This window comes from Onychomys torridus, chromosome 8 (genome assembly GCF_903995425.1).
Source record: "Onychomys torridus chromosome 8, mOncTor1.1, whole genome shotgun sequence".
NCBI classification, from domain to species: domain Eukaryota; kingdom Metazoa; phylum Chordata; class Mammalia; order Rodentia; family Cricetidae; genus Onychomys; species Onychomys torridus.
Genome location: NC_050450.1, coordinates 72,296,153 through 72,322,956, shown reverse-complemented (window position 1 = coordinate 72,322,956; position 26,804 = coordinate 72,296,153). Strand labels below are relative to the sequence as shown.

General features: G+C 43.1%; 2 protein-coding genes across 4 annotated transcripts in view; one reads left to right on the top strand and one right to left on the bottom strand.

The window, feature by feature from the left end:
- Positions 1-26,804, bottom strand: part of Acaca (acetyl-CoA carboxylase alpha) — a 273,401-nt gene that overhangs the window by 224,597 nt on the left and 22,000 nt on the right. The gene's annotated exons all lie outside the window — the stretch shown is intronic.
- C8H17orf78 (chromosome 8 C17orf78 homolog) lies at positions 6,605-26,119 on the top strand. The gene is made up of 7 exons (XM_036195677.1): positions 6,605-6,916; positions 7,930-8,016; positions 8,657-8,896; positions 18,102-18,254; positions 19,830-19,954; positions 20,707-20,827; positions 25,242-26,119. The coding sequence occupies exons 1-7, from the start codon at positions 6,859-6,861 to the stop codon at positions 25,307-25,309; spliced, it is 852 nt and encodes a 283-aa protein (XP_036051570.1). The 5' UTR covers positions 6,605-6,858; the 3' UTR covers positions 25,310-26,119.

Genomic DNA, 26,804 nt, shown 5'->3' with positions numbered 1-26,804 from the left:
TCCCCAGTGACCCCCCCAATATAGTCTGCACTGACTTCTAGAATTTGTCATAATTGTTCTTAATTTTTACTATTTTTATGTGCATTGGTGTTTTGCCATGGATTTTGGGTCCCCCGAACTGGAGTTACAGTTGTGAGCTGCCATGCCGGTGCTGGGAATTGAACCCCGTCCTCTGGAAGAGCAGCCAGTGCTCTTAACCACTGACCCATCTCTCCAGCCCCTCCATAACTGTTTTCATACCTTTCCTTATGCTGTCAGACTTACCATTCCTCCTGTTTTTCTGAATCTTTTTAGTCCTCGAAAGTCTCATTTTCTCTCAGACACTAGCTCCTCTCTAGCTTCCACTCGTCTCTTTTCTGTGCATTCTAGCGGCAGTATGGTTACCAGCACAAGATATAGTGTTTAAGTTCCTCTGTAATTTTGTGTGCATGTTGAATACAGCATCCTACACTTTAGCACCCCTCTTTATAACTCTGAGAGTAAGGCCAGGTATAGATATTAGTGTTTCATTGATTGGAATAAAGATTAGCACTGGGCAGTGGTGGCACAAACCTTTAATCCTAGCACTCAGAAGGCAGAGGCAGGTGGATCTGTGAGTTCAAGGCCAGCCTGGTCTACAGACTAAGTTCTAGGACAACCAAGACTATACAAAGAAACCTTGTCTCAAAAAACCAAAAAGAAAAAGAAAAAGAAAAGAAAGATTGGCACTGTACCTGAGAGGCCACTGTGCTCCTGATCTCTGCTTATCAGTCTTCACCTTGTCTTTTTGGGAGGCAAAGCCTCCAGTAAGTTACTTAGCAGATCTATTGATGATCAGAATTCAAGAGAGCCAGCCCCTTGCCAAAAAGCTGGGGCTCTGGTTGTAAGATAAAAGGCACAAAGGCCTTATCTGAACACCAGTCCCTTTGCTCTGGTCAACCATTCAGGTTTGTCCTGAGTTAAGAGCCTTACAGAACCTCACACCATAAGGTCATAAAATCTCCTCACGGAGGCCTCTTTATAAGACTGGTCCTGGTGTCGAAAGGCAAGATTACATTGCATAATGAAGAACAGTGTTTATACTGGAAACTGCCCACGATATTTTCACATGGACACCAGGGTTTTCACAGTGTACTTGGGTTTTCACATGTCATTTCAGCTCCCTCTCCCCTTTATGATCTAATCCCAAACACTTCCAGTCCCTAGCTACATTTTAGGGAGTCCCACACCTTAGTTTCTTCTTCCATGAGACCTACACACAGATTGTGTGTGTGTCATAGTGTGTATACATATACGTGCATATACACCCATACCGCAAAACTAAACACCTGGAGAAATGTTAAAGGCCTTTTCACTGAGAGGCAGAAAAACAGGATAATTTATTTACTTGTTGCTTAGTCCTGGGATTCTGACCTTGTGTTGCTCTGCTTTACAACCTACACACCTCATTCTCCTACAGCCATGAAAGACTTCCTGGCAAATTATTTCCTTTCCCTGTCATTAACCTCTGTTTAAGATTTTTCAGTATCTTCATTACATTATATCAGACTTGAGTTTTCCCTGCTGCATGTTTAGGCATTTGTCTTCCTCAAAATACCCTCAACTTCCCCACTGCTGCTATTGTACATGAAGCTGTACACAATAAATACTAAAAATAACATCACATTGCAGTCTTTACTATCAAGGAACACTGATCCATTAGTCAACTTCTTTCTATCCTTTCATTCCTATTTTCTTTTTCTTTTGAGACTCACAGCCTGAGCTAGCCCAAATTCTTCCTGCTTCTCCCTTCAGGCTTGTGACAGCCATGCCTGTCTCCCTTTATTAGATATTAAACCAGATTTCACTGCTTCCATCTTTAAAGAGGAAAGCACTTCTGATAAATAACTTAGACATACAGGTAGAAAGCTATTGCACAAATCCCATTCACCAGTGGACCTCCTGTTCCGATGCAACTGATTTGCTTAATGAAAACAAAGGAAGACAACAATGGAAAGGAAATGTAGCTTAAATCAATGAATGAAATGCCCGTTATCTTTTGAAAGGAGTCAATACAAACTGAGAAGAATTGACTCTTGGTAATCTAAGGCAAAGATAAGGGAAGCTTCTTTTGTGCTAAACACTATTTAAAAAACAAAACAAAACAATAAGCACACACATACACACAAAAAAACAAACAAACAAACAAACAAACAAAAAACCAAAAACAAACCCATCCAACTTGAGCTGTTTAATCAGAGACCAGACCTAAAATCCCAAACCTGTCACTAATTAGACTGTGAGCAAGTGGCTCCTTTTCTGTGTCTGTTTCCTTGACTATACAATCAACTCTATAGGGTGATATTGTGGATGAAATATAACCAAAATGTAAAGCCTCTAATACAGAGCTGGAAACACAGGCGTCACGTAGAAAATATGACTTGCTCTTTTCTCTGTATGTCCCCTTCACTCATTTTCTATGAGTACTTAGAAAACATTCCCTATGGATGCCCACTTGCTTCAGGAGTTCTATGGAATTAAATTCTATGTTATTAATTCAGGATAGCAGAGCATGTGCAAGAACCAAACAGCATTGTACCCTTGCTTGCAGAGAGGGAGCAAATGTCCATGATCTTAGGTTTTGAGACCAACCAAAGGGGGATCTGCTCAGGCTCATTTCATGTCATACTGGAACAGTTCTTTGGCCCTCTGTCAAGAATATGTAACAGGGAGCTGGCTCAATGGTTTAAAGTACTTGTTGCTCTTGCAGAGGATCCAGGTTTGATTCCTAACACCCACATAGTGTCTCAACATGATCCATAACTCCAGTTCTAGGAGATCTGATGCTCTCCTCTGACCTCTGAGGGCACCAAGCATGCACGTGGTGTATATACATACATGCAAGCAAAACACTTATATATAAAATGAATAAATATAATGAAAAATTTTTTAAAATATAGAACAAGTATATGTTACAAATACAATTATTATTAAAAAAACATCTTCTTAGAAAATAATTTACGGGACTGGAGAGATGGCTCAGAGGTTAATAGCACTGGCTGCTCTTCCAGAAGTCCTGAGTTCAATTCCCAGCAGCCACATGGTAGCTCACAACCATCTCTAGTGGAATCTGATGCCCTCTTCTGGCATAAAGTCGAACATGCAGATAAAGCATTCATATACATAAAATAAATAAATCTTTAAAGAAAAAATTACTATAAATAGTCAAGCTGAACATAACTTACATATCCTCTAACCTAGCTTCAAATAAGTTCCAAGAATATTACAACAGTAGAGTATTAAATTGTGCTACATTCATTGCTATGTGAAACACTGTGAATCAATTTTCAAATCAGTACTGAACAAAAAATAAAACAGAGCTGGGAGTAGTGATGCATGCCTTGCCTTTAACCCCAGCACTCAGGAGGCAGAAGCAAGCAGATCTCTCTGAGTTCCAGGATAGTCAGGGCTGTGTAGAGAGACACTATCTCAAAATAAATGAACAAACAAACAAACAAAAAAGAATACATAGGTTTCTAATTTTAAAAGACAAGGCAGTGGGATGGTGGTGGCACACACCTTTAATCCCAGCACTTGGGAGGCAGAGGCAGTCATATCTCTATGAGTTTGAGGCCAACCTGGTCTACACTGCGAGTTCCAGGATAGCCAGGGCTACACAGAGAAACCCTGTCTTGGGGGGAAAAAAAGACAAGGCCAAGAGTGATGACATATCCCTTTAATTCCAGGACACAAAGGCAAGCAGACCTTTGTGAGCCTTGTCTGTATAGCAAGTTGTAAGCCAATCAGGACTACATAGTAAGACCTTCTCTCAAAATAAATAAATAAGTAGGCAAAAATCTGAATGAATGAGAACAAAGTATACTGATTCATATATATGAAGGTTGCCACAAAGGTTCCCATTGCTTTTTATTCCAGTCTAAATTTCTTATCAATTATTTATCGATTCTTTGGGAATTTCATGCCATGCACCCCAATCCCACTCACTTCCAAGTCCTTCCATATCAGCCTCCACCCTTGTACCTCCCCCCAAAAAGAATTTTTTTTAAATCTATGAGCTGCTGGATCGAGTGAAGGGGAAGGATCCCCATGACTCAGGGCAACAGTAGGATACCAGAGGAGTCTCCTTGAGGGTCCGGTATCGGTATCAATATCAATGGTATAGCAGAAGCCAGAGGCTTTCACCAGACCAACAACTCATTGCAATGAGTATGTGCAAGTAAAGCTGTTTGGGCAAAAGGGTACATACACTTCATGAACAACCTAAAATTTTTAATAAGAAATTCTTTTTAAAACAGGCAAAACTCACCAGGCAGTGGTGGCATATGCCTTTATCCCAGCATTCAGGAGGCAGAGGCAGGCAGAGCTCTGTGATTTTGAGGCCAACCTTATCTACAGATCAAGTTGCAGAACAGCCAGGGCTACACAGAGAAACCTTGTCTCAAAAAATGAAAAAAAAAACAACAAAACAAAACAAAACAAAAAAACCCAAAACTCATTTTTGGTGATAAGAATTTGATAATAGTTATTCCTAAACTGGGCATGGTAGGTTTTCCCTATAATCCTAGTACTGGGGAGACTGAGGCAAGACTGTCACAAGTTCAAGTTTGATCCTGTCTCAAAACATGAATTAATTAATTAAAAAGACTGGTGAGATGGCTCAGCAGGTCAAGGTGCTTACTGCTGAGCCTGGCAACCTCAGTTCAATTCCCAGAATCCACATGGTAGAGGGTCTGAAATAATCAAAGCCCAAAGAGGTTAAGGAACTTCCCTGAAACAATTCAGTCGATGACGGGGCCTCAACTAGAACCTTAAAAGGCCTCCTGGCTTCTGGTCAAGGGTTCCTCTTCCAGACCCCTTCTGACTGTTCATTCCTTTTTTCCTTCTCTCTTTCAGAGGTCACAACTGGACACAGCATCTCTACCACTAGATATTTTGTCTTAATTTTAGTTTTGTGTCTCTGCTCCACAGAGTGCATGTTTCACATTCAATTTGACTTCAGGGCATCCATGAGTAGGTTCAGTCCTTAGTGTACACACACACACACACACACACACACACACACACACACACACACACACACAGGAAAAGAAAAGAGAACGTCTCCCAGAACATTATAAGAACATTGCAGTTTCATCTTTAGCCATGCATGAGATTGCTTTTGGGAAAAATGAGATTTTCTTCTCCAATGACACAGGGTGAGAAGTGAGACTTCAGATCCATTCCTACTTTTGCTGCAAGGTGGCAGCACTGTCATGTGGCAGCGATTGAAAATTTTAAACAGAACAACAGACAATGTGTCAGCGCCACAAGGGAGTAGAGAATCATGTGATCATAGGAAGGGAACAGTCAACAAAAATCATGAAAACCCAGGAAAGCAATGGAGCCCTTTAATCTGCTCTCCTGCATTGAAAGAACCAAGCAACTGCAGCAGAGGAAGAGAAGCAGGCCTATGGGAGATTTGCTGCTGGGCTGGATGCCCAGGGCTTCCTTTATCCCTTCCCTATTTTAGCCAACAGATTGTCCTTCAGGGATCCCCTTCCGTTAATGTTTCCCACCAAGACTTTGATCCTTAGTTTGGCCAGATTTCAAGCTGTATAGATGTGTGAGTACACAGGGTGCTACTTAAATAGTAATTTGATTAAAATAGCACAAAGCCCCTTATGTAAAGTCCTTTGAACCAACTCTTTATGTGATTATCAATCAAGAGTTTCGGCCTCCAGAATCTTCTCATGCATAGCTAAGCCCATGTGGGCTTCAAAGAAGCATATTTACAGCTGGTAGGAAGGCTGTGGAGGCCCTGGACATCAACAAATATCTAATTAGATGCGTTCTTCTTTATGATCTCACCTAGCTATGCTATCAAGAAATCTTTAGAGTCAGGCATAGTGGTACATAGCTGTAATCTCCATTCTTGGGAGGCAGAAGCAAGAAGATCATAGGTTCAAGGCCAGCCTAGACTACAGAATGAGTTTCAAGAAAGTCTGGACTATATAGTAAGACCTCTTAAAAAATATTAAGAGTTTAATACTAATTATATACTCTTTGCTAAAAGAAACAATTTTGGGGGGAAATTCAATAGCAGCTACTCCCAACTACAGACACTATCACTCATGCACTATATATAGCTCTTTCTCACAACCTCTTGACCCAATTGTCATAAGAAAGTTGTTTTAACTATACTCATTCCAATATTCATAAATGTGAAAATATACACAATTCCATAGGTATGTTATGCTCATATGAACTTATGGTTATAACTGTAAATGAATTCCAAAGATCTTTTGGTTGAGACTCAGTTTATACAAAAGAAAAACTGAGACCCTGAGTAGCCAAATAATTTCCCCAAGGTGGCCAAACAGGCTTGAACTAGAACTTAATTCTACACATTCCTAAAGTCCAGTGTTCTCCCCAACATAAGGCACTGACTCATTCAGTCCTAGTTTCTTCCTCTCTCCTAGAAATTGTACCTCTTAATAGCATCTCCATAATGCTTAATGTTGGTGTGTGGAGTTATGTGCCTCCATCAGAGAGCACACCTGTGAATGAGTACGTGTCTATCTGCAAGTATTTATGGAGCATATCTTTGGGTGTTCATGCCCTTTCTGTTAGGGAAATCTCTAGATAATGACAGTTCTCAAGTTGGCAGCAATGAAGCTGGGCTAGACCTTCAAAGTCAATCATTAATAAGCAGATTTGGCTTTTTCTCCAATCAGCTGTATTCCTGGGTCTTCAGGAAACAGGGCAAAATAGTCAGGGCAGAACCAGATAGAGTGCAACTTGGTTCCACGACAGTAAAAGCAACAAGAGGCAAGGCTATACAGGGCTATGACGGAGTAACCGTGGGCTATAGGCAGTACGTGCTCATGAGCTCAGATTGGCATGGATACCATCTTAATCTTCAGTCTAATCATTGCATCCTATGATTCCAACAAGAACGGTAAGTACTCCTCTAGCCTAATATGCTAGAACACCCAAAAGGAAGCCCAGAGAGCTTTTGGAGCCTCTTCCATCAGACAGGAATATAACCAATACCCAACAAGCTGTACATTATGTGTGAATGTTTGGCCTGCATGGGTGTCTGTGCACCACATGTGTGCTTGGTGCCACTGGAGGGAGGGAAAGAGTACCAGATGCCCTGGAAGTGGAGTTAGGAACAGCTGTGAACCACCATGTGGGAGCTGGGAATTAAACTCTTGTCCTCTACAAGAGCAGCCAGTGCCCTTAACCACTGAGCCAGCCTCTAGCCACTACAGCATGCTCTGAATCTCAGCACTTGAAGGAAGAGGCAGGTCACTCTCTGAGTTCAAAGCCAGCCTAGTCCACAGAGCTAGTTCCAGGCCAGCCAGGGGTACATAGGGAGACCCTATCTCAAAAAGAAAATAAGAAAAGCTGAGGAAGAAAATTCCCACACCCTGTGAGTAATGTACCACAAAAGCAGAAATAGCTATGGTCTATAGCTCTGTGGAAACCTATAGAGAGCCTGTATCCAAGGGAGTACATAATAAACCTTCAAGGTTCTCTCCTTAATACAGGAAGCAGAGCAGTGGGGTCAGACGGATCTCTGAGTTCAAGGTCAGCCTGGTCTACAGAATGAGTAGTCCAGGATAGCCAGGACTACACAGAGAAACCCTGTCTTGACTTTAAAAAACATACAGCAGGCAGATAGAACAGAAGAGAAAATAAACTGTTTGGGTGAGTTATTCTTTCATTAACTTAGTAATTACACCTCTCACTTTTATTTCAAAAAGAATATACTGGTACTCAGTTTTCTTTATAATGGGGCAATTCCTACTTAAATATATTTGGCCATGTGTTTTAAAATCACTTTTCGGAAGTATTTTGATCTCCCCAGTTCTAAGTTTTATAAGCAGGAACTTCATCTCTCCCCCTGTCTCGGAATTCTAAAGAGAGAGGACCTGTTGCATCCTGGCCCCCTTTTTTCCTTCCCAGATCCCAGAGAGAGCAGCTGCCAAGTGGAAGAGCTGCCCAGCTTCTTTCCAGAGGGTATGCAGAACCAAACAGAGTTCGTAATAAGAGGTAGGGATGGAGACCTTTCTGAAAAATCCTTTTGCTGCCCCAGGGTTTTCTTTATAACCTTAAAAAATGTTACAGCCTTTTCAGGACTGTAACAATGGCTAAGCAGTTAAGAGCATGCCCTGCTCCACTAGAGGACCTGCGTTCGATTCCCAGCACCCACATGGTAGCTCACAACTGTCTGTAATTCCAGTTCCAGGGGATATGCATATGCATGCAGGCAAAATACTCATACACATAAGATAAAATACATTTTAAAATGCCTTTCCTCCACACTTCTTCATCCAGATCTCAAAATTATTATTTTAGAGATATCTCCTCAGGAGAATGTCTGGAAATGAATTTCTATATTAACTTGTTGCCTAAGTAGGACTGTATCCATCAGGTGGAAATGAAGAAGAGAAGGAAATGGCACTCAGCCCTCTCTGCATGTAAGAAAACAATCCACGGGCATTTCTCTGGGCTGGAGTTACTGCAGCACTCATCTTCATGGCAGGAAGAAAAGCAGAACCTGCACAGTTAGTATGGTGAACACAGATGGAGGGGGAGATGAACCAAAGGAGGGCAGAGTGCAGCAGGAGTCATGAATGAAAGCGGGTTATCTACGCACTGTGCAATTAAGAACCTGCTTTGTTTTTCTTAGTTCTTCCAGAAATTCACACAGATGTCAACGGGGCTCCGTTCATCCAAAATCAGACTATAGCTACCCTGCAGTGCCTTGGCTCTGGGAGGAGAGTGAAAGTCAACCTTGTGTATTCGGAGGGAAGGCCAAAGGTCAAGTACACGCTGAAGAACCTGAGAGTCCACTACAGAAACAGCAAGGCCTCCTCAAGCTGTCATCTCATGCCCACTTCCCCATTTCAGAACGGATCCTTTCTAACAGGTAAAGTGAGACCCAAGAGCTGATAGAGGTAGGTTGGCACTAACTTACAGTTGACATCCTTGGTGGTCAGTGTTTATTAACAGCCAGAGCCACAGTGGAACCTCTGTTCTCCCCTTGAGAAAAATCAGTGACCTCTCTAATTTCTTTAACAATAATTTTAAAATATACTTATATGTTTACTTGGTGTGTGTGTGTGTGTGTGTGTGTGTGTGTGTGTGTGTGTGTGTACATGTATGGAGGTTAGAGGACAACTGAGGACACCTTTGGGAGTCAGATCAAATAGGTTTGGTGGCAAATACCCTTATCCACTGATCCACTTCACTGACCCCAGACCCCACATTTCTAATTTTAAGACTCCTTTTAGCCCTAGTGTCCTGTGGTATTCATAAGATCTAAAAAGTTTTTAGAGACATGTTCTTACTATATATCCCTGGCTGGCCTAGATTGCTTGTGTAGACCAGGCTAGCTTCAAACTTACATCCATCTATTTGCTTCTGCCTCTTGAGTGCTGGAATTAAATGACTAGCTGGTCTTCACTTCTGATGGGTGGGTCTTCTTTCTTCTGATTCGTCTTCTGATTCTGATTCTTCCTCTTCTTCTTCCTCTTCCTCTTCCTTCTCTTCCTCTTCTTCTTCCTCCTCCTCATGTTTTTGTTTGCTTGTTTTTGAGACGGGGTTTCTCTGTGTAACAGCCCTATCTGTCCTAGAATTTGATTTGTAGACCAGACTGGCCTCAAACTCACAGAGATATGCCTGCCTCTGCCTCCCAAATGTTGGGACTAAAGGTGTGCACCACCTTGCTGGTGGGTGTCTTCTTTTAACAATAGTAGTGGGACAGGTGTGGAGCACAAGTCTTTAATCCCAGCACTTGGGAGGCAGGGGCAGGAGGATCTCTGTGAGTTTGAGCCTGGTCTACAGAGTGATTTCCAGGATAGCTAGAACTATAACTAAACAAATTTTTTTTAAAACATCAATCTTTTGTGAAATGTGCTTCTCTGTAGTACAAACAGCACATATTTATAGTAAAAAGAATTCTCCCTCCTACTCCTGTCTCAGCCCTCCAGATCTGTCTCTGAGGATAGAAGAACCACTATTGCCTAATGTGTTTCCTTCCAAAGACCACACCAATAGGTGTGCATACCTCCCCACTTCAGACAAGGTCTCATACTGCCCAGGATGGCCTATAACTTGCTGTGTATCTAGGGCTAGCTTTGAACTCCCGAAACTCCTCCCTCTACTGGAATTCTAGGCATGAGACACCATATCCAGCTCATTTGCATATGTAAAAAGTATAGGCAATACCGCACTATGCACCCTCTTCTACACCTTGGCTTTCCTCATGCATGGGTTTGTCCCATGTCCATATCCATAAATTTGACTCCTGTATGGTTGGGTTGTGGAATATTGAATCCAAGGCCTTGAACATGCTAAGCACATGTCCTATTTTTGAGCATATTATGTCACCAGCCCTACCTCATTCTTTTTAATGGTATTCTACTAAGTTGCAATTTATTTCCCTAGTTCTCCACTGGTGGAATTTTGGTTATTTCCATTCTTTTACTAATACAAACGATGACCTTGGACAGTCTTCTTATGTATCTACTATCTATCAAGAAAATGAATTCCAAGAAGCAGAACTGCTACACTGGCAGCTAAAAGCTAGTGCTCATTTAGCCCCCACATAGGTGGTTCCAAATTTGATTCCAGTCTACACTGTGTGGAACTACTTGTTCCCCAACAGCAGCAGCTCTTGATCCCCACTTCTGCCATCCTTTTCTTCTTTTTATCGTCTCTGTCAAGTAGTTTCTGATCAGTAGAAGAGTATATACTCCTCCTTTGCAAAAGGCAGACATTTAGACTCAGCTGCTATACTGTTGGAAAAATAACACTCAGTGTTTAGAGAGACTGGGAAGTAGAAGGATCACAAGCAGAACAATGTAGAAATAAACTTTGTCCATTTGTTTGTTTTTCACAAGACAAGGTTTCTGTATACAGCCCTGGCTGTCCTAGAACTTGCTCTGTAGACCAGGCTGGTCTCGAACTCACAGAGAAGAAATAAACTTTTAAAACACAGACTAGAAATGAAGAAATAAGGGGGCAGACATTCTCTTGGAATATTGCCCAAGAACAGTAAATTATTTATCCTTATATGACTTGAATGTTTCAGTCACTTTATTATAATTTACAAAATTCTACCACTAAAAGCCAGGCATGGTGGAGCACACCTGTAATCCCATTATACAACATACTGATTTTGAAGCCAGCTTGGGCTATATGAGGTCCTGTTTCAAGAGAGAGAGAGAGAGAGAGAGAGAGAGAGAGAGAGAGAGAGAGAGAGAGAAAGGAAGAAAAATTAACTAGTTAGTTTAATTAAACTCTACCACTGGGAGGGCCCTTAAAACTCCAAGACCACTCAATATCAATTCATTTGTGTGACACCCTTGAACTGACCACAGCACTGGCTTCAGTCACTGTCCATTCTGCTGTTCTCTGGGTGGCACTATACCATGCTATACACTGTGGGGCTGAGGTAATGAAGGGCATTAGCTGTTAGAAATGTGGAACCAGGAAAATTGAGGGGGTTAAACTGGGGAGAGAAAAGTTGCCAAAGACCAACCTGCCCTATTGAAACTGCTTGCCTTGGGTGACCTCTGGGCTTTGAGCTCTCTCCAAGAGGAAGAGTCTTCTTCCTTCTCCCCATGCTTACTCAAGGCAAAAGTTCTGAGACCCAGAATCTGAGGCCATACCCTATACAATGTGAGTCGTGTAAAGAGACCAAATGGATATTTGTAGGTTAGTTTGGGTCCTCATCACCATTCACCGTACATTCAGCGTATGTTTCTATGAAACCATGCTGACAAATCCCAAACAACCATCTTAGAAACGGACTTTTGAAAGGAACTTTAACAGTCTGAAGATGCCTGTTCTGAATTTAAACCATACTAACTCACCAAGATGTGACAGATCTCAGCTAGATTAGAAATAAAAACTAGGAAAACGGTCAGACTTAGAAGGTCATAGGAGAGATGCACTCTGAAGTCGCCACTCTGGCTGATGGCAGTTGGCAGAGGAAGGGGTCTAAAATACAATCAAATGACAATGATGAAAATATCCTCAACGTAAGGAAGAATGTGGAATTGCAAGGATCAGAACTTTGCACAACACAGTTGGCCTTCACAAGACATGGACCAAACATAAACTGTAGAAAAGAAACATAAGGCCGTGGCTGAGGCTATAGCTCAGTTCATAGAGTGCATGCATGCCTAAGTTGCTTTTCTCATAGCAACATAAAGGGAACTGGGGCAATCAGTTACAATATAGTTCCTGTTCCTATTGCTCGGATTTTCTATTTAGAAGCTTTCCAGTTACCCATCAGGTTTCATAGAGACCTGGTTTTTTGTTTTTGTTTTGTTTTGGTTTGGTTTTTCAAGACAGGGTTTCTCTGTGTAATTTTGGTGCCTGTCCTGGAGCTCACTCTGTAGACCAGGCCGGCCTCGAACTCACAGAGATCCTCCTGCCTCTGCCTCCTGAGTGCTGTGATTAAAGGCGTGCACTACCACCGCACAGTGAGACCTATATGTTTTTATAGGACACAAGAAAGGAAAAAACACCCTGTCTGACTTTTGTTTTGTTTTGTCATTTTGAGACTGGCTCTCAGGTATCCCAACCCACTGTGTATTTGAAGATAAGCCTGGACTACTGATTCTCCTGCTTTCACTTCCTGAGTGCTGACTGAGATTAGAAGTGTGCACCACCACACACAGCTGTCTCATCCAGTTGATAAATATTTTCTTATTTGTTTGTGTTTTGAGACAGACTTGCTGTATAGCCTTGCCTGGCCTAGAACTCACTTTGTAGACCAGGCTGGCCTCAAACTCACCAAGATCCACTTGTCTCTGCCTTCAAGTGCTAGGATTAAAGGTGTGTCCAATCATATCTGGAAAATAATTTCTTCTTGTATGACTTTTTCTCTTTTCTTATTCTTTTGGTTGAGACATGGTTCCTCTGTGTGGCCCTGGCTGTCCTGGAACTCAATTTGTAGTCCAGGCTGACCTCAAACTCAGAGATCTGCCTGCCCCTGCCTCCCGAGTGCTGGGACTAAAGGCGTACACCACCAGTTCTGGGCTGTGTGACTTTTTTTCAAGTGTCATTTTAGTAGATGGATTAGGATCTTTATAATTTGACTAGTGTGAACTGACTCCTAGGGTCTGGTTACCTCATATGAAACTGTGGGTTATGGAAGTCATAAATGGCATCAAACTAGTGTTTATTATGATGTTAACTATCACCTTTGGCAAGTCATGTATTTCCCCAGTGCTCAGCTCCTCCAGTTACAACTGGGAGGGCTGACTAGACGGTCTAGTTTTCAGATGTTCAGAACAAGCCGAACAGTAACATGTAAGGATTCCCAAATGGCCCTCCAACCTGTGAGTGTTATTGTACAATAATCTCTAAGAGACACCTCTATTTATTATTTTTTGTTTGTTTCAGACAGGATCTCACTACATAGCCTTGGCTGTCCTGGAGCTCACTATGTAGACCAGGCTGCCCTCAAACTCATACAGGTTGACCAAGAAATGACACTTCTCTTTAAATATGATGTATTTATTCAGACTTGGTGATATATATCTGCAATCCCAGTACTTGGGAAGCAAAGGCTGGAGGACATGGAGTTTGAGGGCAGTCTAGCTACACAGTGAAACTGTAAAAAAATAAATAAATAAATAAAAATAAATAATAATAATAATAATGCATAGCTAGTTCAAGTTTAACTTGGGCTACATAACTAGATCCTATCTCAAAATCCAACCAAACAAAAAGTTATATTAAATTTATATGAAAATGGATTAAATATATTTAATGTTATTTAAAATTATTTTGTAAAACAAAGCATCTTTTAGGGTATTTCTATGCTAATAAAAAAAAAGTCGCTGGGCGGTGGTGGTGGTGCACCAGCACTCGGGAGGCAGAGCCAGGCAGATCTCTGTGAGTTCGAGGCCAGCCTGGTCTATAGAGCGAGTTCCAGGAAAGGCGCAGAGCTACACAGAGAAACCCTGTCTCGGGGAAAAAAAAAAAAGAAAAGTCTTGCTATGCAGCCCTCATTTGCCTAGAATTCTGTATATAGGCCAGATTGGCCTTGAACTCATGATTCTCCTCTAGAACACTGAGATTAAGGGTGAGTACCACCATGCTCAGCAAACTGGGATGTTCTTGTAGGTTGCTTTTGAGGTGGGGTCTCATTCTGTAACTCTAGGTAGCATGAAACTTCCAAGTAAACCAGGCTGATCTCAACTTGCATTGACCTTCCTACCTCTGCCTTCCTGATGCTGGAGTTAGAGGTGTGTGCCAGCATGTCTGCCGTAAAATGGGGGCATTCTTGTTCAAATAACTTTAGCTAAAGGAAAACTAATGTTGCAATTCAATCATCAATGGAAATAACATGATTTTTTTTTCTTTTTTGAGACAGGGTTGTTCTCTGTATAGCCCAGGCTGTCCTAGAACTCACTCTGTATTGCCTTGAACTCAGAAATTCACCTGTCTCTGCCTCCCAAGTGCTGGGATTAAAGGTGTAATTTCCACTCATTGGAAATAAAATATATTTTCAAACCTGTTCTACCTTGATGCTCAGTTACTTCAGAGATGTGACTTGAAAGAGACGAGCTGCCAACAGGGATGGACCTTAACTCAGAGGACTAAAAGTACACTGGTAGATGAAGCCTGTTCAGTAGACTCTGAAGTCACATTTCTCAGCAGGTGGGAATACAGGCCATATGTCTCTATGCCATTATCCCTCTGTCTACCAGAGTTGTTCTGCTTAGGGAGACAATCTCTATGCTTTCTCCTATCTTTCAATCCCATTTCACTCAGCCTGCAAAGTGTTTTCATACCTGCTTTCTCATTTTTATTTGTTTCTGATCTTTACAGTACCTCTGAGAACTAGTTACAGCAATTATTTTTTATTACAACCATATTACAAACTGGGAAACCAAAACTCAGAAATCATGTAACTTGTCCAAAGTGAGTTTTGCTTATCTTCAAACATGCATGTTACCACTTAAGAGAACTGACTGGGGCCAGGCATGGGGGCCAACACTGTCTCCCAATTAAACTGTAATCAGGGACCACTATTTCTCTATAATTTGCTATAGGATGACTGGCATTGAAAGCTGCCTGAGTCTGATTGTTCCCCTCTATACAACTGTTGAAAGTGTCATTCTACTGTTTTACTTGCTATGTTGTTCAATATGTCAGATGATTAACAACAACAACAAATGGCAAGTTAAAAGGATTTAAGACGTGTAAGAGTAATGTGGAGCCAGGCAGTGGTGGTGCACATCTTTAATCCCAGCACTTAGGAGGCAGAGGCAGGAGCTCTGAGTTCAAGAGATTCTCTGTGAGGCCAGCCTGGTCTACAGAGTGAGTTCCAGGACAGCCAGGGCTACACAAAGAAACCCTGTCTCAAAACAAAACAAAACAAAAAGAGCACTTTAGAAGAGCTAAAGAAAAGTAGTGATAAGAAACCATGCAAAATGGAACAAGGGCCCACAAGACCGCTCCAAAGGTGAAGGTGCTTGCTGCCCAGTGATCCAAGCCTGACTGCCTGAGTTTGAACCATAGCACCCAAATAAACATAGGAGAACCACCTTCACCTCCACATGGACACCTGGGCATGCACCACCTCCCAGTCAATAATACAATTTCAAATGGAACAGAAGACTAGATCTGGTGGCACACCTATAACCTCAAGTAGTTGGGAAGGCAGGAGTCTCACTTCATGTTTGAGGCCAGTCTGGCCACGAAGTGACTTTGATGCTAGTGTGGGCTACATAGTCACATCCCGTCTTTTAAATAAAAAGGGGTGAGGGTTTGGAGAGGAATAGCCACCACTGTCTGAACTGGATTAGGCCCATTCTGTAAGCAGGTGGAACTGTATGCAGACACAGCCAGGATTCATCTGTTCTTCCTCACTTCTATCCCTAGCTGAATCCCGTCTTATCTGTTGTCTCCAAAATCTGCTACCACCACCAGGTTGTGCTGCCTCTACCCTTGTCCCATAAGGGTCCATTTCTAACACAGCAATCCAATGAGTAGTCAATTGAAAGGAAGCTTAGCGGGGCATGGTGGCTCACACTTGTAATCCTAGCACTTAAGAAGCTGAAGTAGCGGGGCGTGAGTTCAAGGGCAGCTGGTCTACAGAGCTAGGTCCAAGACAGCTAGGGCTATTACACAGAAAAACCCTTCTAGAAAAACTGAAGCAAACAAACAAACAAACAAAATAGGAGGAGGAGGAGGAGGAGGAGGAGGAGGAGGAGGAGGAGGAGAAGAAGAAGGAGAAGAAAAAGAAGAAGAAGAAGAAGAAGAAGAAGAAGAAGAAGAAGAAGAAGAAGAAAAGGAAGAAGAAGGAGGAGGAGGAGAAGAAGAAGAAGAAGAAAAAGGAAGAAAAAGAAGGAGGAGGAGGAGAAGAAGAAGAAGAAAAAGAAGAAAAAGGAAGAAGGAGGAGGAGGAGGAGGAAGAAGAAGAAGAAGAAGAAGAAGAAGGAGGAGGAGGAGGAGGAGAAGAAGAAAAAGGAAGAAGGAGGAGGAGGAGGAGGAGAAGAAGAAGAAGAAGAAGAAGAAGAAGAAGAAGAAAAAGGAAGAAGGAGGAGGAGGAGGAGGAGGAGAAGAAGAAGGAGGAGGAGGAGGAGGAGGAGGAGGAGGAGGAGGAGGAAGAAGAAGAAGAAGAAGAAGAATGCTGTGAGTTGGCGGCCAGGCTGGGCTACAGAATGAGACCCTGTCTCAAAAAAAAAAGGGGGGAAAAAAAAACAAACCCTCCCCACAAACAGGTCACTCTTGATCAAAACTCAAAACCTTGCAACAGATCCTTATTTCCAAAGCCCTGAACTTGGCACACAGAGCCTAGAACCCTATATCCTCTCAGTCCTCATCCCCTCCCTTGCTCCTCCATGCTTGCTAACTGCCTCACTGATTCCCTACAACTGTAACCTGTCAGACACACTCTGCCTTGGGGACTTTATTCCCACTGTCCCCTCCACCTACATTACTTCCCTCAAGTCTTGGCTCAGTTCTAATCTCAGAGAGGCTTGGCCTATACTGCAGGTTGCCCAACTATTATCTATGAATACTACTCAAACTACTTTATCTTGCAGGAATTTTTTGATTTTTATTTGGTTGGTTTGCCATTGTTTTTTATTTGCTTTTGGTTTTTTGAGACAGGGTTTCTCTCTATAGCCTTGGCTATCCTGGAACTCACTCTGTAGACCAGTCTGGCCTCAAACTCACAGAAACCTGCCTGCTTCTGCCTCCTGAGTGCTGGGATCAAAGGTGTGTGCTACCTGTTTGGTTTTTTTGAGACAGGGTTTCTCTGTGTAGCCCTGGCTGTCCTGGAACTTGCTCTGTAGACCAGGCTGGCCTCAAACTCAGAGATCTGCCTGCCTCTATGGGGTTAAAGGCATACACCACCACTGTCTGGCTGGTTTTGGTTTTTAAAGATTTATTTTTTAAATTATGTGTGTCTTCCTACATGCATGTATGTGTATCACGTGCATATGGATGCCCACATATGATAGTCATTGTTGTCTCTGCTTCCTCTGCCCTGACCCCTGACCTTTTTGTTTGTTCTCTTGTTATTATGAATCTAACTGATATAAAATACTGAGGCATTTCTGGCACATAGTAGACTCTGGTTTTTGAACATTAAATGAATGAAACTGAGGAGAATGTGAAGCTGGGTGCCTGTCCATCTCCTAGCTGTTCTTGCTTTTCCCACTGCCTTCTCAGAGTAGTTGACTGGACTCCACTAGCAGAGCTGCAGCCCTCACTCAGGCAGATGCATTTCCTGTTCTTCCCTGGACTTTGGAACCACCTCAATTAATGAAGGAAACTCAGCAGTGTTACACCCTCTCTACCTTTATTATTATGATGACCTCAAGAATGATAGGCAAGCATGATATGGCTCACTACTTCCCTCTGATTATAGTCAAAGGACTCCTGGGGACTTAATCCACATCTCTTCTGGGTACCTCTGGCCTCATTTATTCTTGGCATTGTTCTGTGCCTACACCTAAAACCTATGAACATACAGGTCAATGGGGTCACAGTCAGAAACGCACTATGAAGGGAGCAGAGCTGGAGTTGTGTCAGGTAAAACCAAAGCAGGATGCTGCTGCCCTACAGGTGTCCATCTGCTGCTTCTTTTTTGTTTTACAGCTTTCTTACCGGGGATCTATCAATGCAAGGTCTACCCAGCAAAGGGAGGATCTGCTTCATTGGAGACGGTGCCCACCACGATCACCTCCACAGCTGCTAGAAGTAAAGGAGAGGAAACCTCAGCACTGGGGATCCCCCGCCCTTTGTCACAAGGTACAAATCAAGTAGAGGTGGCAAAGCAAGACCAGGAAGAAAGGACATTTTAGCTCCACAGTACTCCAGGTCTCCTAGGACTTCCTTGGCGGTTGAAAAGTTTTTTTTGTTTTGTTTTGTTTTTTATTTTTTGTTTTGTTTTTCGAGACAGGGTTTCTCTGTGTAGCTCTGCGCCTTTCCTGGTACTCGCTTTGGAGACCAGGCTGGCCTCGAACTCACAAACATCCGCCTGCCTCTGCCTCCCAAGTGCTGGGATTAAAGGTGTGTGCCACCACCGCCTGGCGAGAAGTTATTTTATATTTAAAAATTTATATTAAAAACTATTCCATGTTTGAATAGGGGGGAAAGGTTCTCCATAAGGAAGTTCCCAGAAACATCTGTAGTTTGGCAGTCAATAATCCTTTACCTCGGGGGTGGAGAGATGGCTCGGTGGTTAAGAACCATTTTGTAGATACCTTGCAGAGGACCCAGCTTCAGATCTCAGCACCAACATCAGGTGTCTTACACAACCACCTGTCATTCTAGTTCCAAAGGATCTGATGCTCGCTGGTCCCTGGGGGTACCCACATGCACAGAGTGCACATCGAGTCATACAGGCACAGACATAAATAAAAAGAATAAGCCTTTTCTTTAAAATGGCGTCCCTTACCTCCATGAAAGTGAGTTCACTCTGTAGCCAGATTTGGAAACGGACTAAATCCAACTGGTACATGATGCCAGCCACTTGCATATATAGGTGTATATTTAAATACTAAGCAATTATTAACAGAGATGACACCAACCAACCACATGTTTTCATCTTCACTGTTTTTGAAAATAGCCCTTACTAAATTGGCCAAGACTCAGATTCTGTAAGAGTCGAATTTGGGTTACACCCCAGGTTCATAGCAGTGGAAAAGTAAACATGAGATGAGTAACAACAAAACAGACATGAGCCTTCTGCCCTGGATTTGACTTGCGGTTTAAAAGCAATGACAATCCACCTTTGTTCTTCCTCTACTCTCCTAAAACCAAAAGGTCATTTTGGTTTGTTTCCAGACAGGGTCTCGCTATGCAGGCCTGACTAGCCTGGAACTCATTAACTAGGTCAGGCTGGCCTTGGGTTTAGAGACTTGCCTGCCTCTGCCTCCTGAGTGCTAGGATGACAGGTATACACCAGGCCTGAAATAAAGGTGATTGCTCTGTGCCTGTTTGTAGTTAGTTTTCTTTATTCATTGCTAGAGATGGAAGGAGATAGGATTTGGGGGTTTAAGGTTGGGAACTTCAAGAGGACTGACTGGGAACAAAGGGTTGAGCACTCCTTGTGCACGCAAGGCTTTTTTTTCCTCTAAGAACAGTGCTAGAATCAGCATGCATGACTCTGGAGAATTCACATTCTAGGAAGGTGGCTCATTCATAAGAGAAGCTAGTGAAGAGGCCGTGCTGCCACCCCACCTGATTCTGAGCCCCAGGTGGAAATCCAGGCTCTGACTCTGAGTCAGGTGTCCCTGGTTAGTCTGAGCGAGGAGGAGTTGCAGTCGAGGTGGGCCTTGCTCATGCTCTCTTTTCTTCCCCTCCCTCCCTTTTTCCTTTCAGACACAGATGTGTCCTTAAAGGAGAGGCAGAAATGGAGCATTGTCACCAAAGCCCTGATTGCCGCTGCTCTGCTGCTCAGTGGAGCCATCATTATAGTATTTGTAATCTTTGAAGTCCCATGCCCAGTAAGTCTGCTGACGTATACTGATGAACTGGGTCCCTGGCTTGATCAATAAAGACTGCTTTCTGTTGGAAAGGCAGCAGAACATGAGGAAAGCAAATGCTAGCTGAGCGGCTGGTGAAAAGTTGCTTGACTTCTCCGTTCTACAGCTGCCACATCTGTAAAATAGGACTCCTGATTATTGCCTTGCTTGTGGCTGTGGAAGTTAACTAGGATCCCATTTGAAAAGCACCTGGTATGCCGGGCGGTGGTGGCACACGCCTGTAATCCCAGCACCTGGGAGGCAGAGGCAGGTGGATCTCTGTGAGTTTGAGGCCAGCCTGGTCTACAGGGCTAGTCCAGGACAGGCTCCAAAGCTACAGAGAAACCCTGTCTCGAAAAACCAAAACCAAAAAAAAAAAAAAAAAAAAAAAGCACCTGGTACATCGAGGTGCTCTCTTAATGTGAGCTCTTTTTCCCTTCTCTAGACAGTGTAGTTCTAGTGTCTCCCTTAGCGATGAGCATTTTTTTCCCAGAATCCTAGCACTTGGAAGGTGGGGAGCAGACCAGGAATTCCAGGCTGGCCTCGCCTATATTGCAAAATTGAGGCCAGCCAGGTTATGAGAGAAGGAGGGTGAAACGGGGGAGTGTAAGATAATAAAATATTATTTCTTTTAAATGGCTTGACATGAGGTTTAGAAGATAATCAAATGTGTATCAGCCACTGAGATGATAATGATCCGTTTTTTGTTCTGTTTTGTTTTGTTTTGTTTGCAGAGCCCCTGCCTCAGAGCCAGAAGGCTGTGCCAATGGCAATGGTTATGGAGAAGGGAAAGGAAGGAAGACCAACAACCTGGGACAACTGAGTCCCAGTTGGACTCTCAGCCTGAGAAAGGAAGTATTCTCTGCATCGTTTATGCCATTTGTTTAGACAAAACAATGGTAGCCTGTAAGTGGTGAGATGTAGTTAAATGCTTCAGTTATAAAGTGTTATGAATTATTGTGCAGGGGGACCCCTGAGGGTGTCCCACGTGTGCAGGGAAACATGCTAGACAGATGCATGCCATGCAGGCATGGCAGTGGTGGAAGCAGCCAGTAATTCACAATCTAGATGATGCATCCACATGGAGAGTTTATTATAATAGAGAGATGAAGAGAAAGATAGGAAAGAGAGAGACAGATGGAAAGAGAGAGACAGATGGAGGGCATGCACCCTGTAGGAAGAAAAGCAGAATAGAGAGGAAGGGGAGGAGTTTTTCCTAGAATAAGGCTTTTAGCTAGCCAGTGGTGCCGCACGCCTGTAATCCCAGCACTCGGGAGGCAGAGGCAGGTGGATCTCTGTGAGTTTGAGGCCAGCCTGGGCTACAGAGTGAGTTCCAGGAACGGTGCAAAGCTACACAGAGAAACCCTGTCTCGAAAAAAAATAAACAACAACAAAAAAAAAAAGAGAGAGAGAGAGAGAGAGAGAGAGAGAATGAATAAGGCTTTTACATTAGGATGCAGGACGGTGCCAAGGGGTGGGATTTCAAGGGGCGCATCAGAATATTAACATAAAGCAAATGTGATGAATTATTCCGTGTCAAAAAACTGGCCAGATGTGGTGGCACACATCTTTAATCCCAACACTCAGGAGGCAGAGGCAGAGGCAGAGGCAGAGGCAGAGGCAGGCAGATCTCTATGAGTTCAGGCCAGCCTGGTATACACAGTGAGTTCCAGGCTAGCCAAAAAAACCAAACAGGCAAATAAACAAAACAAAGCAAAACCCACATAGTTATTCGGCTGAGTTTGGTAGTCTACACCTATAATACCAGCACGATGGAGGCAGAGGGAGAATCAACAGCGGAAGGGCAGCCTCAGCTTCAGCTATACAGGACATCTGAGGCCAGCCTGGGCTACAGGAGATCCCATCTAAACAAAAACAAAAACGAACAAAGAATAAGAAAGAGAGAGACGTGCGGGGGTGGGGGAGGAACCTGGGGAGAAAGGAAATATGTATTTCTGGGACCCAGATATACTGAATCAGAATGTCTAATGTCTAGAGTAGAGCCAGAGATCTTTATTGTCATTACTATTACTCAGATGGGTTCTGTTGCCCAGACTAGCCTTGAATTTTTACCTCAAGTCATCCTTCCGTCTCAGCTTTCCAAGAAGCTTGGACTATAGGCTTATGTTAATACCATGCTCATCTACTCTTAAATTTGTTAATAAGCTCCCTCAGGAGGCTGGAGAGATGGCTCAGAAGTTAAGAGCAGTTCTTAGCACCCACACAAGGTGGCTCACAACTACATTGTAGCTCCAGTTCCATGGGTTACAATGCCCTCTTCTGGCCTCCTTGGGTACACATATGGTGTACACACTGACAAACAGCCACCTACACGTAAAAATAAATTTAAAAACAAGCTTTATAAGCAGAGGTGGATTTATTGTGAAATTACTAATATTTCAGGTCCTATGGACCATGACCAAGGTTTGTATCCAATGTTGTAAGGTTTATATTTCTTGTTTTATTGTTGTTGTTTGTTTTTGTTTTGTTTTGTTTTGTTTTTCTGAGACAGGGTTTCTCTGTGTAGCCCTGGCTGTCCTGGAACTCCCTTTGTAGAACAAGCTAGCCTGGAACTCAGAGATTCTGCCTCCTGAGTGCTGGGATTAAAGGTGTGGGCTATCACCACCTGCCCCTTTTTTAGGAAGGGGCCTCCTCATGTAAGATCGTTAGCAGTATAACATGTATAACCCTGGTAACTCTCAGACACAGCAACCTCTAGGATCTTCTGCACTTCAACCCAGTGTAAAGACCCTGCAAAGCACTTTCTTTTTCCTTATCTTTGCGTTTCCTGACAAGATTATAAATAGTGCTTTTTGGTGTCTGAGCTGTCACTACAGGGCTGATTCACCAGACTGCTTTTAATCCAGACTCCAAGCCAGGCTAGACTCTGCTTTGGGATAGTAGAAAGTGATAAATGAGCATTTTCCCTAAGACATCCAGACACTCATTAAGGTAAGCAGACAAGGTTTCCACTGGACCTAGTTCAAAGCCTCAGTCCAGCACCACAGTAAGACTGTCTCAAAAACAAACAAAGAAACATCAAACAAACAGCCACTCACCATGCACTAAACTAAATGAGATGTCCATTTTTGTAGCATTATAGCATTGAGAATTAGTCTCAAAGATGATGTAGTAAAGGAGTTTGATCCCCCAGCACCATCACCAACACCCCCCCTCCCACGCACACACATAGTTTTATACACATTGCCTCTTCTGTTCCTCCCAAAGCTCTGGGAGAAAGACAGGACTGGACTCTACAAGTTACAGATGTTGAATTTGAAACTTGGAGATGTGTGATTCTCCCAAGGTCATTCAGAGGAAGCATAACTAGAATCCATATCTTTTACTTGCTATACTGACATTTATACTTATTGATCTTATCTACTCCATACAATTTTAGTGAAAACCTATGTGTCAAGCCTTACTTTGGGAAGAAAAATCAAGCCTTCCCCCCTCCCCCAAAATACCTTGTAGAATTAGGCATTGTGGCACGAACCTGCAATACTAGCACTTTAGATGTCGAAGCAGGAGAGTCGAGAATTCAAGGCCAGCCTGGGCTACAGGAGGCCTTGAATCAAAAATAAATGAGGCAAAACAAAACAAAAGTTAGACATGATTTACATGCCTGAAATCCAGCACTTGAAGGCTAAGGCTGGAGGCTACGGCAGGAGGACTGACATAAATTCCAGGCAGCCTGGTCTATAAAGTAAGTTCTAAGCAGCCAAGTTTCCATAGTGAAATCCCATCTAAAAGGACTGGGGGTGGCAGAGAGATGGCTCAGTGGTTACAAGCACTTGTTGCTCCTCCAAAGGACAAGGATTTGATTCTTAACACTCACTTGGTGGCCCACAACTATAACTCCAGTTCCAAGGGTTCCAACACCCTCTTCAGGCATCAGGCACACGCATGGTGAACATACACACACACAGGCAAAATATCTATAAACATAAAATTGAAACAAAACTGTGTTATGTTCATAAAAACAAGGCATTCAGAAAATGCATACAACATTTAATAGCACATAAACTCAAACACAGTAAGTGTGGAACTGGGTTATTTAAAGTTTTTATTTTATTTATTTGTTTGTTTGTTTATTTATTTATTGGTTTTTCGAGACAGGGTTTCTCTGTGTAGCTTTGCGCCTTTCCTGGATCTCGCTTGGTAGACCAGGCTGGCCTCGAACTCACAGAGATCTGTCTGCTTCTGCCTCCTGAGTGCTGGGATTACAGGAGTGTGCCACCACCACCCGGCGTCTATTTAAAATATTTAAGCCAGGTGTGTGCCACACTCTGCATGGCTTCAAGGACTGGCCTAACTGGATGATGAGGGAGTGAAAAAAGGACAGAAAGACTGGGATCAGCTGGGCTATGCTCATTCTGATAGAGAACAGCAACAGCTGCCCAGAACCTCTGCTTATTTATTTTATGCACCTGAATGGAGGCAGGTTTATTGTACCAGTCAAATAAAGAGGTGGGTTCATGGTCTACTACTGAACAAGGAGATAGGTTTAGCTCATCTCAGTAGGAGGTCTCTGGAGGGAAGCAGTCCCAGGCTGAAGTCATCCAGGAGGATGAAGCTGTGGTTTCTAGGTTTTGCACACACTGGGCAATCATTTGTAAACACTGGTACTTGGACCAGAGGAAGGCTTTGCTATTTCTCTGAGCATGACCGGGGAAGGCTTCCCACTCCCATGGTTCTGAGGTACTGGGGTCCTTGACATGGCAGTGCTCATGTTAACAATAAATGTTCACTGGGGACTTCATCCACTCCCCACAGGTGCGGTGGCACACACCTAGATTCCCAGCACTTGGGCAATGGGGGCAGGAGGAGCAAGAGTTCAAGGCATTCTCCACTACACAGTGAGGCAGCTTGATGTACAGGAGACCTTGTTTAAAAAATAAGTATTCCATCAGACCCTAAAGTCTCTAAATCCCTGCCTCTTCTAAACATAATGAGATCCTTCGAGTTTGATTCAAGGAATGAAGTGGAATTCTTGTGCATATGGGATCCAAAGTAGCTGCCCACTCAGGGCCTTTTCCATTCCAGAAAACCTGGTCAAGACCTGCGCAATGGGCACTCTGCTACTGGTTTATAGGTTCTCAGCTCATGAGCATGGTGTTTATGTATCCTCAGAACAACTGTTAGGCAGCAAAGAGGCAAACTCAGGTGTACTTGATTTAACTGGGGCTTTCTCCTCAGCGACTCCTTGCTGATTCAGTTCATTTGTACACTTACTTACCTTTCACCTTCCATCTCTAGGTTGGGCAAGATATTCCGAACTCTTCAGACTCAAAGAAAACTACAGAGATCACAATAATCCACCAGACATACTTCTGAGTTCTGCTTTGCCTCACTCTGAATGCAAGTGCTGTCTTCTACACAACCGTCTCCTTATTGCAAATCATTACAGGATGACTCTTGAAGCCCTTACACGCGTAACTTCACGGGGACGTTATAAACCAACAATATGCCAGGACTGTGAAGGAAGACCCTGGGTTGACAGAGCCACTCTCATGCCAGGGCAGCTGGCACAGAAGACATAAGCCTCTGTGATTCACTCTGCACACCCACAAAGACGGTTATCTTTCCATCCCAGCAAATGAAGATAAGGTCCCTGCCTCTGAGTGTAATGAACAGACCTCACTGCTTCTCTGATGAAAGAGAAAACACAGCCTCCAAACGCTGCACCCGACAGTGTGGCCCACGTTTCAACTCCCCTGTTGCCCCCCCAACTTTCTCATGCTCACTGGCTGTCAACTAGCTCACAGGGGGCATCTGTTCTCCCAGACTCATGACTTAATGATTTAGCCTCTGTCACTACACATAGTTAACAACCTGGCAAAGGGAACCCAGCTTAAGCATCCCCAAAGCCCTTCTAATAAGTCATTCCTGAAGGGTCTCAGGACAGACTGTATTCAGCAGAAATATAGCATTGAAATGAAATTGGAAAATTCACAATTCCTAAAGGAGATCTGATATTATGCTTTTTTTTTTTCTTTTCTGATACTGTGATTTGGACAAAGGTCCTCCACTGTAAGTGCTATACCACTGAGATATATACTAAGCCCTTTCTGTAAAAGTAACTTTTATTTTGAGGTAGGTTCTCACCAAATTACCCAGAACCTGGAACACCTTGCATGGCCTTGAACTTTGACCTCTCTTGCTTCAGCCTCCAAAAGGAGCTGGCAATACAAGTGTGCATCACCAGGCCTGGCTATGCCTTATTTAATTTTCAATTTTTTTTTGAGACAGGATTTTATGCATGTAGCCCAGGCTGACCTACAACTTGTTGTGTAGCTGTGACTCACCTTGAATTCTTTCCTCTACCTCCTGGCTAGGCATTATTTTGCCAATGAGCTGCCTATAGTTTTGATTAGGACTCCAGAACAAAATGATTATGATAATAATCCCACAGCTGTGAGTACAGTCTGACCTGCTTAAATAAGATTTCAGTGAGAAAGCAGAACTAGGCATGAAGCAGCTGATGTAGAGAATGGCGTTGTCCTGCTTCTTTCCCAAGAGCGTGAAACCATTCCATCTGCTGAATGTTCAACCTTCCTTCGTGTACATATTATTCCAGATGTAAATATTACATGTAGCCCAGGTTAGCGTTAAACTCCATACATGTCCCAGGACGACCTTCAGCTCATTATCTTCCTGTCTCCCACTTCCCATGCACTGGAATCACAGGCGTGTGTCACCAGGCCTGCCAAATAATTCTGTTTTCTTAGTTCTCTAGAAGAAACCATACCCAAAGTCTAACCTTCCTCCTTTCACGTCAAGTACTGTTCCCAACAGGATTCTTGAAAGTGCACTAACTGAGCAGGGGACA

What these genes read in the sequence shown, in the direction of transcription:
- C8H17orf78 (XM_036195677.1), top strand. Translation starts at nt 6,859, where the DNA reads ATGGATACCATCTTAATCTTCAGTCTAATCATTGCATCCTATGATTCC. An exon ending in CTATGATTCCAACAAGAACG is followed by an intron (nt 6,917 to 7,929) that starts GTAAGTACTCCT and finishes TTTCCTTCCCAG; the next exon opens with ATCCCAGAGAGAGCAGCTGC. An exon ending in CCCCCGCCCTTTGTCACAAG is followed by an intron (nt 18,255 to 19,829) that starts GTACAAATCAAG and finishes TTTTCCTTTCAG; the next exon opens with ACACAGATGTGTCCTTAAAG.